Source organism: Portunus trituberculatus, chromosome 46 (genome assembly GCF_017591435.1).
Source record: "Portunus trituberculatus isolate SZX2019 chromosome 46, ASM1759143v1, whole genome shotgun sequence".
NCBI lineage: Eukaryota > Metazoa > Arthropoda > Malacostraca > Decapoda > Portunidae > Portunus > Portunus trituberculatus.
Window position 1 is genome coordinate 17,197,503 of NC_059300.1, and position 15,295 is coordinate 17,212,797.

The window sequence follows — 15,295 nt, forward strand, 5'->3', positions numbered from 1 at the left end:
TTGTTTTCTCTTATTATTTCTTGCTTTTCCCTTTACTTTAAATACACTTCTAGTATTTAAAATGGCAAATAATAAAAACATGTTAATTTAGTCAAATAAATAGAGTATTTTGTATGAATTTTTTTAGACCACATCCTGCATCCCCCCTTATTATCTATTGTTTCTTATGAGAATTACATGTTTGTTTTACGCGAATTTTGATATACGCAATGCCTCTTGGAACACATCTATCACATAAATTGAGAGTTAACTGTATAGAACGTCATAATTATCACCTTTATCTGCCACCTCATAAACCTTACTATAAAAGCTGAACAAGTTTGTAAGATACGACTTTTTCTTCGTAAATCCATGTTGTGTTTGATTTATCAAGCCGTGTTTGTCTAGGTTTTTCCTAATGTTTTTCGCTATTATTGATTCCATTAATTTACCCACAATTGAAGTTAAGCTGACAGGCCTGTAATTAGACGTTAGGGTTTTATCTCCCTTAAATATGGGAACCACATTAGCTTCTCTCCACATTATCGGTACCTCACCTGACTCCAGTGACATCCTAAAAAGTACCGCTAATGGCTCGCTTACGACTTCCTTGCATTCCTTTAGAACCCTTGTATATACTTCGTTAAGTCCTGGTGACTTGAATTTCTTTAGTTTATATATCTCCTGTTCTACCATCGCCTTAGTTATATGAATATCTGTCAGCTTTTCATTATCCTCTGCCCTAAATATCTGTTCACTATCTAGGATTTCCTGTGTGTTCTCGTGGGTGAAGACAGTTGAAAAATACTTGTTCATAATTCTACTAATCTCTTCCGCAGAACTAACCATTTCCCCTTTTGTTGTCTTTAAGGGATCTATTTCTTCTCTACTTTTCTTCTTGTATAACTGAAAAAATCCCTTAGGGTCCATCTTTGCTTAGCTGGCTATCCTCAACTCATATTCACTTTTAGCTTTCCTCATTAACCTCTTAACTGCTCTTACTAATTCATGCTATAGTGGCCTTAAAGCCTCATCTCCTGCCTTTAGCTTCTGATATATATTCTTTTTTGCCCTATGCATCTCTTTAATCTGTCTGTCATCCAGGTAGGGTCATTGCTTCGTGATTTTATTGTTTTATATGGAATATTGGCTATTTGAACTCAGTATAGATAGCACCAACCCTCAGCTGATAGGAATTCCTCCCATGTTCTAATCAAGCTTCCCCCTCCGCCTCACTCTGTCTCCGTCCCACCCCGACTTCACACCTCCCCCCTCTTCTCTGCTCCTCACTTCCTTCTACCTGACTATATCTGCCTTCCCCTTGCCAAGCAACTTGTAAATACTCCCTTAAACCTTCGAAATTAGCCTTCCTGAAGTCAGGTAGTATTCTATTGTTCGTTTTTCTAAAAGTTTCATGGCATTTCAATGTATACCGTATTTCTTTGTGATCGCTGTTATCTAGCTGGCCACCAACCTCCACCTGCGTAACTGTCTCCTCCCTGTTTGTCAGAATTAAATCTAGAATATTATTTCCCTGTGTGGGTTCTAAAATGACTTGCTTAAAAAAATGATCCTGCATGACCTAAATGAACTCATCTACTTCCCTGTTACCCACCATGAAGCTCCAATCAACATTCCTATAGTTAAAATCCCCTACCACACATACCTTACTGTACCTGGCTGCTCTATTTATTTCCTCCCATAGGGAGGTCTGAAGCATTTGGTGGCCTGTACACTAAACCCATTACTACTGACTGAGACCCGTCCTTAATATCTACCCATATAGACTCTGTTTTGCTATCTGTCTTAATTTTGCTGTTTATGCAACATTGCAGTGTGTCCTTGACATACAGGGCCACTCCTCCCCCTCTTCTGTTTTCCCTATCCTTATGAAAAAAGTGTATAACCATCAATTTTCACTTCCTGATCAAATACCTTCCCTGACATATCTAACCAGGATTCTGTTAATGCAATTATATCAAAGTTTTCATCACAAGCTGCTCCTCTCAGCAAATCAATTTTATTTGAAATACTCCTACAGTTTGTATAATACACATTTAAACTATTCTTCACACTTACTAAGCTGGTTACTTTTCTAGATTTGACTATTCTCTCATCCCTATGGATCACCGATGCCCCTTCCCTCTCCTGTCTACCGAAAAAAGCGCCGGAGTGCATTTAACTCACCTTCAAGTGTTCCAGCCAAAACCTGAACACCTTGGCATGGTAAATGCACTCCATCCCTGGCATACAAGGTATCCTTGCCGTAAAAGAGGTCCCAGTTATCGATGAATGCCCATCCATTGCTCCTGCAGTGATCTGCAAGCCTGCAATTTATTGTGCTAGCCCTGGACAGCCATTCACCTCCCAGTTCTCTTCTTGGCAACACACTGCATACCACAGGGGTTGCATTCTTATTTCTAATTTTGGCCAAAGCCTCCTTAAATCTCCCAAACAGCTCCTCACTCCTTACCTTGCAAATGTCATTTCCCCTCGCACTGAGGAAAACAGTGGGTTTGATCCTGTCCGCGAAACACGTGTCTAGCGGAGCACTTACCCGCTGAATCCCAGCCCCAGGTAGACACAATCTCATTCTTCTCTGCCTGTCCTTATCACAGTGGCACCTCGACATACGAATTTAATTCGTTCCGTGACAATTGTTGTATATAAAAAAAATCGTGTATCAAATAAATTTTTCCATAGAAATTAATGGAAATAGAATTAATTAGTTCTTTTGATATGAATTTATCTCCCCAAAAAATTTACATGCTTTAAATGTAACCAAATATAGATTTAATATAAGATAAATACATTGTTTATTGTATGCATGATATAAATGAACTATATTGCCCAAAATATCAACTTAATCCGTAAAACTCGGGACACATCGATAGACATTCATTACGCAAGACTTGGGGCATGTCGATAGACGTTTAGACTTTTTATGGCTATATTTTGGCTATTTTCTTCCCATTTTCTTTGCTTGTGAGCTGGTAACACTCATCATGAGGAAACATATGCTCTACGTCACTGTATCACCAACGATGGATGGTGGGAGCGACAGTGATTTCACTGTGTCTGATTCCGCCACCTCTCCCGTGCACCTTACTTCTATACCTCAGGTATAGAAGTTACCGGGAGACAACTTTTGAATGAGAGTGGTATCAGAACAGGCGACAGGGGGGAGAGAGAGAGAGAGAGAGAGAGAGGATACAAGGGGCCCGTTTTCTATCGCTCTAGCCAAGGCCACTGAATCCGATCGGATGCAAGGCCATGTAAACCGATGATACCACCTCATTCAACCTGTGATATTTTGGTAACCATGACATCTAGAGACTTCTAGTTTTTTGCATTGCAAAGAGGAAGAGTTTCTTGTGGGCAGAACACCATTTGTACTCACTTATTTATTGAATTTCTAAGTATAATCAGTGTGTGAATATAGGCTGTTTTGTGTGTTTCTTGCCAAACTTTTGCTTTTGCGACCCATGATCACTGGGTCATGAGTTCACAAAACTTAAGAAAAAATACACACTGCTGAGGGGCACAGACACATACATGCACAAAGGATGAACAACGATACACAACGTGGTCTGAATGTTTGGATGGACACGGATAGCCGAGTGATCACTGCGCCACCCACCGATGGTTATTGGTATCTTAAAAATATCTTTGTATTTCAAGGCGTAAACTGTATGAAATTTTTCATCTTATATAAAAAAAATTGTATGTTGGGGCATTCGTATCTCGAGGTATTACTGTACAAGCAACCCCCGTTTAACGAAGGGGTTACGTTTCTAAAGACACTTCGTTTAAGCGAAACTTCATTAAGCGAACCGATTATAACAAGTTTAATCCCTGATTTGAACTTCCATTGAGAGTAAGCAAAGCGACAGTGCATCATAGTACAGTAAAAGGTTTAATGAAAGTAAAAATTATGAAGTTAAACATTTAGGTAGTTTAATTGAAGTCATTATAATGTATACTAATGTATGTATGTACGTAACTTTATAATGTTGATGATCTTAACTTTATGAAGGGAGGGAGAGTGAAACGGGAAATACACTAACCGGCAACCTGTGGAATGTAAACAAAGTGCGCATCATGGTACAGCATACAAAACTTATGTACCACATTTCCACAAGGCTTTCCACTTTATCCATTGTAGAGTCACGAGTTCAGGTGGTTCTTTTAGCTTTCAAGGAAGATGCGGTCTCACCAGCCTTCTTAATAGAGTCTGCTGACTTGAAAATAGTAGAGAGTAGATGGAGTCAAGATGGTGGCAAGCAATGTTATTAGTTTTCTGGCCTCTCTCTTGTCTGTGAATAATACCCAGCTTCACTTCGAGAGTAAGACACTTCCTGGTCTTCTTAGGAACGTTAGGTCACATTGCAGGGCGTTTTGGTGGTAAGTTGAACTAGGGAAGATGAGCTGCTGGTGACGCTGTTATGTTTTGACTGGGGAGTGAGTGGTGCGCGTGATCTTGATCTTGATGCTACAGGTGACACAGAATTTCTTCTGAGTCAGGCCATTGTATCGGCACCGCCTGTGTTGTCCACGAGAGGCTTGATCTTGATGTTTATTCTACAGGTAGCTCAGAGTTTCTCCTGAGGCAGGCCTTAGTACCAGCAGCTCCTGGTGTATTCAAAAGCCTGTCAGCTTGCATGATACAGTGGGGCTTTCAAATTTGGAAAAAATTACCTGGATAAAACTTCGTTAAAGCGAGTTTGGTGTTCGTTAAACGAGCAGATGGTAATAAAACGAAACCTTCGTTGTAGCGAAATTTCGTTGTGTGAACCTTCGTTAAAGGGGGTTGCCTGTATACATATATATATATATATATATATATATATATATATATATATATATATATATATATATATATATATAGTGGGGACTTAATACTCAAACTTAATTCTTTCCAAATGGCTGTTCAAGTATGAAAAAGTTTGACTATTGATACCTATAAATCAGGTAATTCATTGCAACCATTGCGAGACTCAAGTTTAGAAAAAAATCAGTGGTTTAATTTTGCAGTCGCCATTAGCATTGGTGCACAGAAGCAGGGTTTGCCTGTCTTTCATGGGCTTGTGTCCTGGCAAACACTTATCTTCCTTTGTTATATAATTCTTTTTTTTATTTTTTTTTTTTTCAAAACAGGGCAGTTCGTCACAATTAAAGATGTGTTGTGGGCTTAAGTGCTTCTTACCTAGAAATTTCTTAAATTCAGGCACAAATTTCTCAGTGGCAACTATGTCAGCACTTGTGGCCTCGTCGTGCCTCACAACAGAATGAAATCTAGTTATTTTCTTGAAATTCCCAAACCACCCTTTGCTTTAAAATCATCATTGGAGTCAGATGTAGTATCAGAAAAAAGATCACTATGTAGCAGCCTAGCCTTTGCACAAATTATGCCCTCTGACAAAGAATCACTAGCCATCTGTCTTTATTTTATCTACACAATCAACAATTTCTCCATTTCTTCCACTGCTGCAGATTGCTTAGATTGCCTTTTCACATCAATCGTCACATCAGCTCTTTTAATGAGCTCTTTCTTCTTCAGTATTGTGGCTACTGTAGATTTTAGCCATACAGTACTCAGCTGCAAGATCGGTTATTCTTCATCCTTTCTCGTATTTATCAGTAATATCCTTTTTTCTGTCGATGGTTGTCACTACTTTCTTTCTTTTAGACTTTTTCTCACCACTAACAAGCCTCTTTGGTGACATTGTAAGCTTCTAAATGCAAAAAAACTCCAGAGAGAAAGCGCAGGACAATGTTATTCTTACGACAGCGGGGGATTAACTGGCTGCAGTGGCCCAGTGGGGCAGGTGGGGCCCATGGGTAGAGACCCTTTGTTTACAGCCACATGGACGGGCGTTTGACTAATAGTTTTTTTTTTTTTCGAGTATTAAGTCGAACTTTTGTGTTTGACTATTTAGACGTTCGAGTATTGAGTCTCCACTGTATATATATATATATATATATATATATATATATATATATATATATATATATATATATATATATATATATATATATATATATATATATATATATATATATATATATATATATATATATATATATATATATATATATATATATATATATATATATATATATACAGGCAACCTCGCTTAATGAAGGTTCACACAACAAAATTTTGCTACAACGAAGGTTTCATTTTACTGCCATCTGCTCGTTTAACGAACATTAAATTTGCTTTAACAAAGTTTTACCAAGGTAATTTTTTCCAAGTTTGAAAGCCCCACCATATCACACAAGCTGACAGGCTTTTGAATACACCAGCACCTCTTGTGGACAACACGCACACCACTCACTCTCCCTGTTCAAAATAATAACAGCATCTGCAGCAGCTCAGCTCGTCTTCCCTCGCTCAACTCACCACCAAAACGCATTGCAATGTCGCCTAGTGTTGCTAAGAAGACCAGGAAGTCTCTTACTCTTGAAGTGTAGCTGGATATTATTCACAGACACGAGAGAGGCGAGAAAACTAATAGCATTGCTCGCCACCATCTTGACTCCATCTACTGTCTCTACTATTTTCAAGTCAGCAGACTCTATTAAGAAGGCTGGTGAGACCATATCTTCCTTGCAAGCTAAAAGAACCACCTGAACTTGTGATTCTACAATGGATAAAATGGAAAGCCATGTGGAAATATGGTACATAAGTTTTGTATGTGATACAATGATGCGCCCTTTGTTTACATTCCACAGGTTACCGGTTAGTGTCTTTCCCATTTCACTCTCCCTCCCTTCATAAATTTAAGATCATCAACATTATAAAGTTACGTACATACATACATTAGTGTACATTATAATGACTTAAATTAAACTACCTAAATGTTTAACTTCATAATTTTTTTTTTATTAAACTTTTCACTGTACTATGATGCACTCTCACTTTGTTTACTCTCAATGGAAGTTCAAGTCAGGGGTTAAACTTGTTATAATCGGTTTGCTTAACGAAGGTTTGCTTAACGGAGGGTTTTTTTTAGGAACGTAACCCCTTCGTTAAGCGAGGGTTGCCTGTATTTACACACACATACACACACACAAGTGGAGATGTTCAGTGGGATAACAGCTAGCTTAAGGGTAAGTTCACAGCATCCCCTAAACTGGTCTGTAAGACCAGAACTAGTGCTATTATACCTTGCTGGAAGTAAATTGATTTTTGGCAGGTGTCTACTATGTCGTACCAGGAGGCTAAAACTCATATATGTGTTGTGTTGGTTAATTATGATTGCCTGTTTGTTTTATATTTGCTGCAGTTTTATAGAATGCACGACACATAAGTATGACTGACCATCTGTCTTAGATATTACTCTTTGAAGTTTTATTACTAATTTAGAATCAATGCTTGGTCTAGAGATTTGTGAGTTTTAAAGGTTGAATCAAGTTTATTTTATATATTATGGATCCTTTCATTGAGTGATATAACTACCTGCTGTTCTTGTGAGGTATTAGTGCTCAAGCAAGAGTCCAGTGCTTCTATACCATGTTTAAGTAATCCAGTGATGTCATTTGTTCAGGCAACCAATCACTATGAAATAGTAATGCCATTCACTGTTAAATAGCCAGGAGAATGACTTGTAGCTATCAACATGACATTTGTTGGATATTGGTATGGCAGAACTAAGACCCTATTTGCTACTAAAGTGGAATTTTATCAAGCTCGCACCATGACCCGGGGATTGTATATTTAGAAGGGGATAAAGTAAAATGGGAGTAGTGTGTGAAAATGCAGATTTATATTGGTTTTGATAAATCTTTTTGTGCGTAATGACCAACCTACCTTGACACATTCACCAGTGCCTTGTCCTCCTTTCACTAGCAAGATTGAGCTGAATGGGAATGATTAGTTGTGGTCACTACATATCAGTAATGTTTGTCTATGCCTACAGGCGATTGCCATGATAAAACTGCTGATCCATTGTTTTCAATTGACAGATGACAAGGATGAAAGCCATCTATGATTTAGTACTTTCATTACATCATACACGGAAATCTTCACAACAGCCAAGTCCAAGAGTAGCACTGAAGAGGCTTTCCCTTGAAACAATCAAGAAATATACAGGAATACGAGATGTGTAAGTTTTTGGCTGTTATTGATGCAAGTAGTGTTTTGTTACTGATCATGTTCATGACTACTTATTTTTATTCTGTAATTTATTATCAGTGATTTTTGTGTGTGTGTGTGTGTGTGTGTGTGTGTGTGTGTGTGTGTGTGTGTGTGTGTGTGTGTGTGTGTGTAATTCACCACGGTTGCCTACTGGTCACCCAGCCAGTCTTCCTCGTTATGGAGCGAACTCAGAGCTCATAGACCGATCTTCAGGTAGGACTGAGACCACAACACACATTCCACACACCGGGGAAGCGATGCCACAACCCCTCGAGTTACATCCCATACCTATTTACTGCTAGGGGAACAGGGGCAACACATTAAGAGGCATGCCCATTTGCTTCACCGCTTCCCAGGACTCGAACCTAGGCACTCTCGATTGTGAGTCAAGCGTGCTAACCACTACACTACGCGGTGTGTGTGTGTGTGTGTGTGTGTGTGTGTGTGTGTGTGTGTGTGTGTGTGTGTGTGTGTGTGTGTGTGCATGCGTGTGTGTGTGTGTACCTACTATTTACCTAGTTATGCATTATAGGATTTGAGCAGGGCTCATAGTGACCTGTCTCCGTAAGTATTTTTTATCCAAGTTTTCCTTAAATTTAAGCACACTTTCTGCTGTTACAATCTCTTCACTCAAGTCATTCCAGATGTCCAATGTCCTATGTGGAAATGTTTCACTTTTCCTAATCTGCTTTGAATGTCCTCTCGTTTGTCTATCTCAATTCTCAGTTAGTGATACCAAGTCTTATCTATCTATCTTTTCCACACAGTTCATTATCTTGTACATCATTATTAGATCTCCTCTCGCCTGTCTATCCTTCAAAGTTGGTACTTCCATTTCCTTCAGTCTCATGTCATAAGGAAGATCCTTAATATCTGGCACCATCTTTGTGGCTGTCCTTTAGATTCTTTATAGTTTCTTTATGTTCCTTTACATGTGCAGTGACCACACTAGTGCTGCATATTTTAATCTAGGTCTTATCTTAGTGGGTATGACCTTTTCATCATACTCTTATCCATGTAATTCAATGCCACCTTGATATTTGTTAGTGTCTTGCATGTTGAAGTAAATAACACATTTATGTGTCTTTCTGGAGTCAGGGTGTCTTGTATAATCACTCCTAGATCTTTCTCTTCCTTCCTTTTCATTATAACCTCTTCTCTCATTTTGTATTCCCATGTAGGTCTTCAATTACATTTACCCATTTCCAACTCAATTCCTCTATCTATCAACTCGACACAACCTTCCAGACAACTATCCCCTCTTCCTCAATGACACTCAACTGTCTCCTTCCATACTGAATATCCTCGATCTGTCCTTTACTCATAATCTTAACGGGAAACTTCACATCTCATCTCTTGCTAAAACAGCTTCTATGAAATTAGGTGTACTGCGGCATGTCTGCTGGTTTTTTTGCCCCTCCAACTATTAATTCTGTACAAGGGCCTTATCTGTCCTTGTATGGAGTACTCTTTGCATATTTGGGGGGGTTTCCACTCATACAGCTTTATTAGATAGGGTGGAATCAAAAGCTTTTCATCTCATCAACTCCCCTCCTTTCACTGACAGTCTTCAGCCTTTCTCACCGCCGAATTGTTGCATCTCTTTCTATCTTTTATCACTATTTTCATGCTAACTTCTCTATTGATCTTGCTAACTGCATGCCTCCTCTCCTTCTGTGTCTGTGGCCTTGCTGCACAAGGCTTTCTTCTTCTTTTCATCCCTATTCTGTGCAACCCTCTAATACAAGAGTTAACCAGTATCCTCAATCGTTCATACCTTTCACTAGTTAACTTTGGAACTCCCTACCTGCTTTTGTATTTCCATCTTCCTATGACTTGAATTCTTTTAAGAGAGAGAGGTGTCAAGACATTTGTCCGTGGCTTTTGGCTGAATCTTTCAGACCTTTTAGGGAATGTGCAGTTCCAGTGAGCCTTTTTATTTCCCTAACATTTTGTTGCCCTTGGTAGTCTTCACTCCTACATAAAAAAAAAAAAGAAAGAAAGAAATCACATGGCAATTCCTCGTATTAAATTCTAATTTCCACTTTGGCTCCAGTCCCAGATCTTGTCAATATCTTTCTGCAATTCCATACAGTCCTTGTTGTTCCTTATTACTCTCAAGAGTATTGTATTGTATGCAAACAAATTTATATAGCTACTCAAGCACTCTTGCATATTGTTGATATATATTTGGAACATTATTGATGATAGCACTGAACCCCATGGTACACCGCTAGTAACTGTGCTCTAACTTGATGGGGGCGTCTCTTGTCATTGTTCTCATTTTTCTTTCTGTTAAGTAGTCTGTCTTCCAGCTTCAGATAATTTCCTGTTTTCCTCCAATGTGTTCTATTTTCCATGGGAGTCTTCTATGTGGTACTCTGTCAAGACCCTTTTTTAATGTGTAAATACACTATGCCAACCCATCCATCTCTTCCTTGTATCTCATCCGTTACTCTAGTACAGAAGCTTAGTGTAGGGTGGAAGATAAAGGCAGGACTTCTTAGGCTGCTTTACTGAGTGATCTTACAGAGGTGTGTCCTTATCCCGTGGAAGCGACTGGACAACTAAACTTCCGGTCTGGTGGGAAAGCCAAGCATTGCTAAGTTGTACAGAATAGAAATACTCAAATGGCATACAAAAATAAAGAAAAAGACTTTGTATTTGCTTGTGTGTGTGTGTGTGTGTGTGTGTGTGTGTGTGTGTGTGTGTGTTATGCAATATAGCCCTCAAGTCATCGTGGTGGCCGTGTCTGCCTCTTGGCTGGAGCGCACACTTGTGATTGTTGGGCGAGACTTGGTAGGTGTGCTGCATTGGCCACGTCCTGGCTCGTGTTATCTGGCTCGTCAACCGCTGGGAGCATGTGGTAGGGCCTCAGGTGTTCCCTCATCCTGAGGAATACCCGCCCACTGCCATTTAACTATATGAGGTATTGTCTGTTTACCTGTCCTCGACTGTCCTGCCCTGTTCCATGCCTTGGTGTGTTGATACTGCACCAGTACTCTGCCGCCAGGGATGAGGGGAGGTTGGTGACGAGTGTTAGCCCACTCATGTAGCGCTCTTTCAATATGGTTCCCCATCTGATGGTCTCGCTGATGTAGAGTCTGCCCCCAGAAGCTGTTAATCTTTAACCTGCGTGTGACGGTCGGCACGCTATCTCACAAATGTCGGCCCGTTGCCAGCTGCGCAGGTGATGTCTCGATGTCATGGAGTGGAGTGTTGAGGTACTGCAGTAGTGCAAGCGATGCCTTGGCATTGTCCAGGCTTCCGTCCATCCCAGTGTTGCCATGCAGCACCCTTTTGGCTGTCTTCACTGCCGCCTCTGCTCTGTCGTTTGATTGTGGAATCGGGAAAGACACTAACCAGCAACCTGTGGAATGTAAACAAAGGGCATCATTGTATCACACATGATAACACGTGTGATCACCCCTCATTTTCTAAAGAATGTCTGCATTTCCTCACTCCCTATGTTGGTTCCCCCATCCATGGAGAGCTGTTCTGGAGCACCCGAGCAACAGAAGTACTGCCGTAGACGGTCCCTAATTCCACTTAAGGTCATGTCCTCTGCTAAGTGTGACACTTCCAGCCACTTCATCAGCCGGTCTGCATATACAGGCAACCCCTGCTTAACGAAGGTTCACACAACGAAATTTCGTTACAACGAAGGTTTAATTTTACTACCATCTGCTCGTTTAACGAACACCAAACTTGCTTTAACGAAGTTTTATCCAGGTAATTTTTTCTAAATTTGAAAGCCCCGCCATATCACGCAAGCTGACAGGCTTTTGAATACACCAGTGCCTCTCGTGGACAACACACGCACCACTCATTCCTTCCATTCAAAACAATAACAGCGTCAGCAGCAGCTCATCTTCCCTTGCTCAACTTACTATCAAAACACCGTGAAATGTCACGTAGCATTGCTAAGAAGACCAGGAAGTCTCTTACTCTCGAAGTGAAGCTGGATATTATTCACAGACACGAGAGGCGAGAAAACTAATAGCATTGCTCGCCACCATCTTGACTCCATCTACTGTCTCTACTATTTTCAAGTCAGCAGACTCTATTAAGAAGGCTGGTGAGACCGTATCTTCCTTGTAAGCTAAAAGAACCACCTGAACTCGTGACTCTACAATGGATAAAATGGAAAGCTTTGTGTAAATGTGGTACATAAGTTTTGTATGTGATACAATGATGCGCCCTTTGTTTGCATTCCACAAGTTGCTGGTTAGTGTCTTTCCCGTTTCACTCTCCCTCCCTTCATAAATTCAAGATCATCAACATTATAAAGTTATGTACATACGTACATTAGTGTACAATATAATGACTTAAATTAAACTGCCTAAATGTTTAACTTCATAATATTTACTTTCATTAAACCTTTCACTGTACTATGATGCACTCTCGCTTTGTTTACTCTCAATGGAAGTTCAAGTCAGGGGTTAAACTTGTTATAATCAGTTCGCTTAACGAAATTTCGCTTAACGAAGTGTTTTTTAGGAACGTAACTCCTTCATTAAGCAGGGGTTGCCTGTACCAGGTAGTGGTGTCTCTCCAGCTGACATATGTCAGCCACTGTGTGTTGGAACAGATAGCAAGGTGGTGGTGTGAGTAGTAGAAACTCTGGAGGCTGAGATGGCGTGTGAGTGCTGTAGGTCTCACAAGAGGAACAGTGGTGACGCAAATCTCCCTCAATGCCGGGCCAGTATATCGTTTGCTGTGCCCTCCTCAACAGTTATGTCTTAGTGACGTGGAGGTGTTCCGCCACCTGCTGGTGTAGGTTATCGGGGATTACAAGGCGCGGGTGTTTCCAGTTGTAGACATATGTCATGAGCCTGCGTGATATGCCCAACCTGTCTCTAACACCATAGAATCGCCTGAGATATGCCATTTCCTCAGCCCTCTTGGGATACCAGTCATGAGACAGCACCTCAGCTATTAGCAGCTGATAAACAGGGTCATCATGTGATGCCTGGAGTACCATGTCCTCGTCAAGGGTGAGGCTGTCGTTGAGGTCTGGGGCTGCCAGCACGGATGCAGCCACAGCAGTTGCTAGCTTCTCATCATATTCTTCGTCTGTTGTATCTGGCGATGTATTCATTGATGGATATCTGGATAGAAAATCTGCAGCACAGTTCCTCTTACCAGGGAGGTAGTGGATGGTGAACCGATACTGCAGAGTTTGCTCATTCAGGCAGAATAGGCATGGATTAACAATATCCGTAAGAGCCCTGTTACCCAGCAATCCCACCAGCCGGTGATGATCAGTGACTAGCATTAAATTAGGGCACCCCAGCAGGAAGACCCACCTCTGGGAGGTGGCAGCTGCCAGAGAGAGCCAGGCACCACCCTTCTTTGCAGCAAAATGGTGTATCAGCCGACGTGCAGGAGCAATACTGCTGGAGAATCATTAAACCAATCCCCTCCTTAATCCAGTCAGTGATGGCCACTGTGGGTCTGGTTTGGTCGTAGTACGATAGCTCATCTCTGGCCAGCTGGCAAATGGTTTCCTTGGCCTGCCGCAATTTCAGCTGGAGCTGTTTATCCCAGCAGACCTTTTTCCTGCGAGCTTCTTGAGGAGGTTCCTGAATGGAGACATTACAGGGGCAGTGGCCAGGAATGGTGCCAGTTGGTTAACAAAACCAAACAAAGACCTCACGTCCATGATTGTGGGCTGTGCCAGCATGGCGAAGTCATGGATGGCTGCTAATCTGTCCTCTGTCAGCTTGTACTCTTCCCATCCAAGGTGGAAGCCCACAAACTCCACTTCACGGTAGCAGAACCTGAATTTCTCAGGCTTGAGGGTGATACCTTTCACAGCATACAGCTCCAGAAAGTCGCATGCATACCAGAAAGCCCCCTCAATGCTGGAGTCATAAGGCAGTGTGTTGTTGACACACTTAATGCTTGTGAGGGAAGTCAGCCACAGCATCATCAAATCTCTTGGTGTAGGCATCAGTTGCAGAACAGTGCCCCATAGGTGTGCGGCAGTACTGGAACTACCTCCATAGTGTGATTAACATTGTCAGGCGTCTGCTTTCCTTCTCCAGCTTGACCTGATGAAATCCCCAGTGTGTGTCGGCCACCGTCTTATAGGAGTGTGGGGGTACACCATGTTGAAGGGGGTCAGGGTGTGGTGCATGTCCTGCTGGCAATAGGAGTTCAGTTTCTGGAAATTGACCATCCTCCTAGGCTTCCCTGATTTCTTGGCGACTACAACCATCCGGGCACACCATTCAGTAGCCTCCCCCGCGGGCACTGGACGAATTACTCCTCTCTTGACGTCGTCATCAAGTTGTTTCCTCACATCATTTCCCCATTGCTTGGGGATGGAGGCTGGTGTGTAACAGGTGTAGGATCGTGCACCCTCCTGAAGGTGGATGTGGTGTGGAGGGCCCTTCATGACACGAAATGGATGTCTGTTACTGTTGAAGGTCGAGGACGAGAACTGTCTTAGTAGCTACTCCTTGAGATGTGCCACATTTTCCTCGAGAGGTTGAAGAGGCATAGAGGTGGGTCTTGTTGGGATGTTGCCGCTCCCATCATCACCCACCAGCCCCGCTCCGGCAACCAGTGGCAATGGTTAAGGAAAATCCGAGTGGACGAGACCAAGTTCTTTGCAGGTAGTGAATGACAGGTATATACACTCCACGGACTTGATGAAATATACCTCTTGAATGGTAAGAGTGTCCAGAGAGGCTGATATGGCACAGAGCTGCGCCAAGGCTGGTGAGGGAAATTTTTGCCAGGTCTCGGATGCTAGCCTGACACTTTAACTGTGCAGGCTTGAGACCCAGTGACACCATCAGGGTGGGGCCGGCAAAACACACCTGTGCCCCCGTATCAGGTACAGCTGTCATTGTTAGTGTCATCCCGCCCGTCTGTCGCTCCATGAGCACCTGCAAGACAGGCTTGGGGCTCAGGGTCGCTGAGCCAACGGTAACGCTGCTCACCAGTTTACTTGCCTCCCGTTTCCTGGACGTCTTGCACATCCTCTTGAAATTGCCCCGCTTGCGACACACCCCACACTTGCTGCTATATGCTGGGCATGACATCTTCTTGGCATTGTGCATCTCACCACAATTATAGTACTACCTGGCTCCCATGTTTGGTGGGATATCAGCAGGAGGATTGTAGTGACCAAACTTGGCTGGGTGCGCCGGCTGGTGCAAG

General features: G+C 41.9%; 1 protein-coding gene across 4 annotated transcripts in view; it reads left to right on the forward strand.

The window, feature by feature from the left end:
* LOC123519816 overlaps positions 1-15,295 on the forward strand; it is a 113,211-nt gene that overhangs the window by 36,133 nt on the left and 61,783 nt on the right. For all 4 annotated transcript variants that reach the window (XM_045281336.1, XM_045281334.1, XM_045281333.1 and 1 more), the window contains exon 2: positions 7,951-8,090. In XM_045281336.1, coding sequence (XP_045137271.1) covers positions 7,951-8,090 — 140 coding nt within the window. The remainder of the gene's footprint in view (positions 1-7,950; positions 8,091-15,295) is intronic.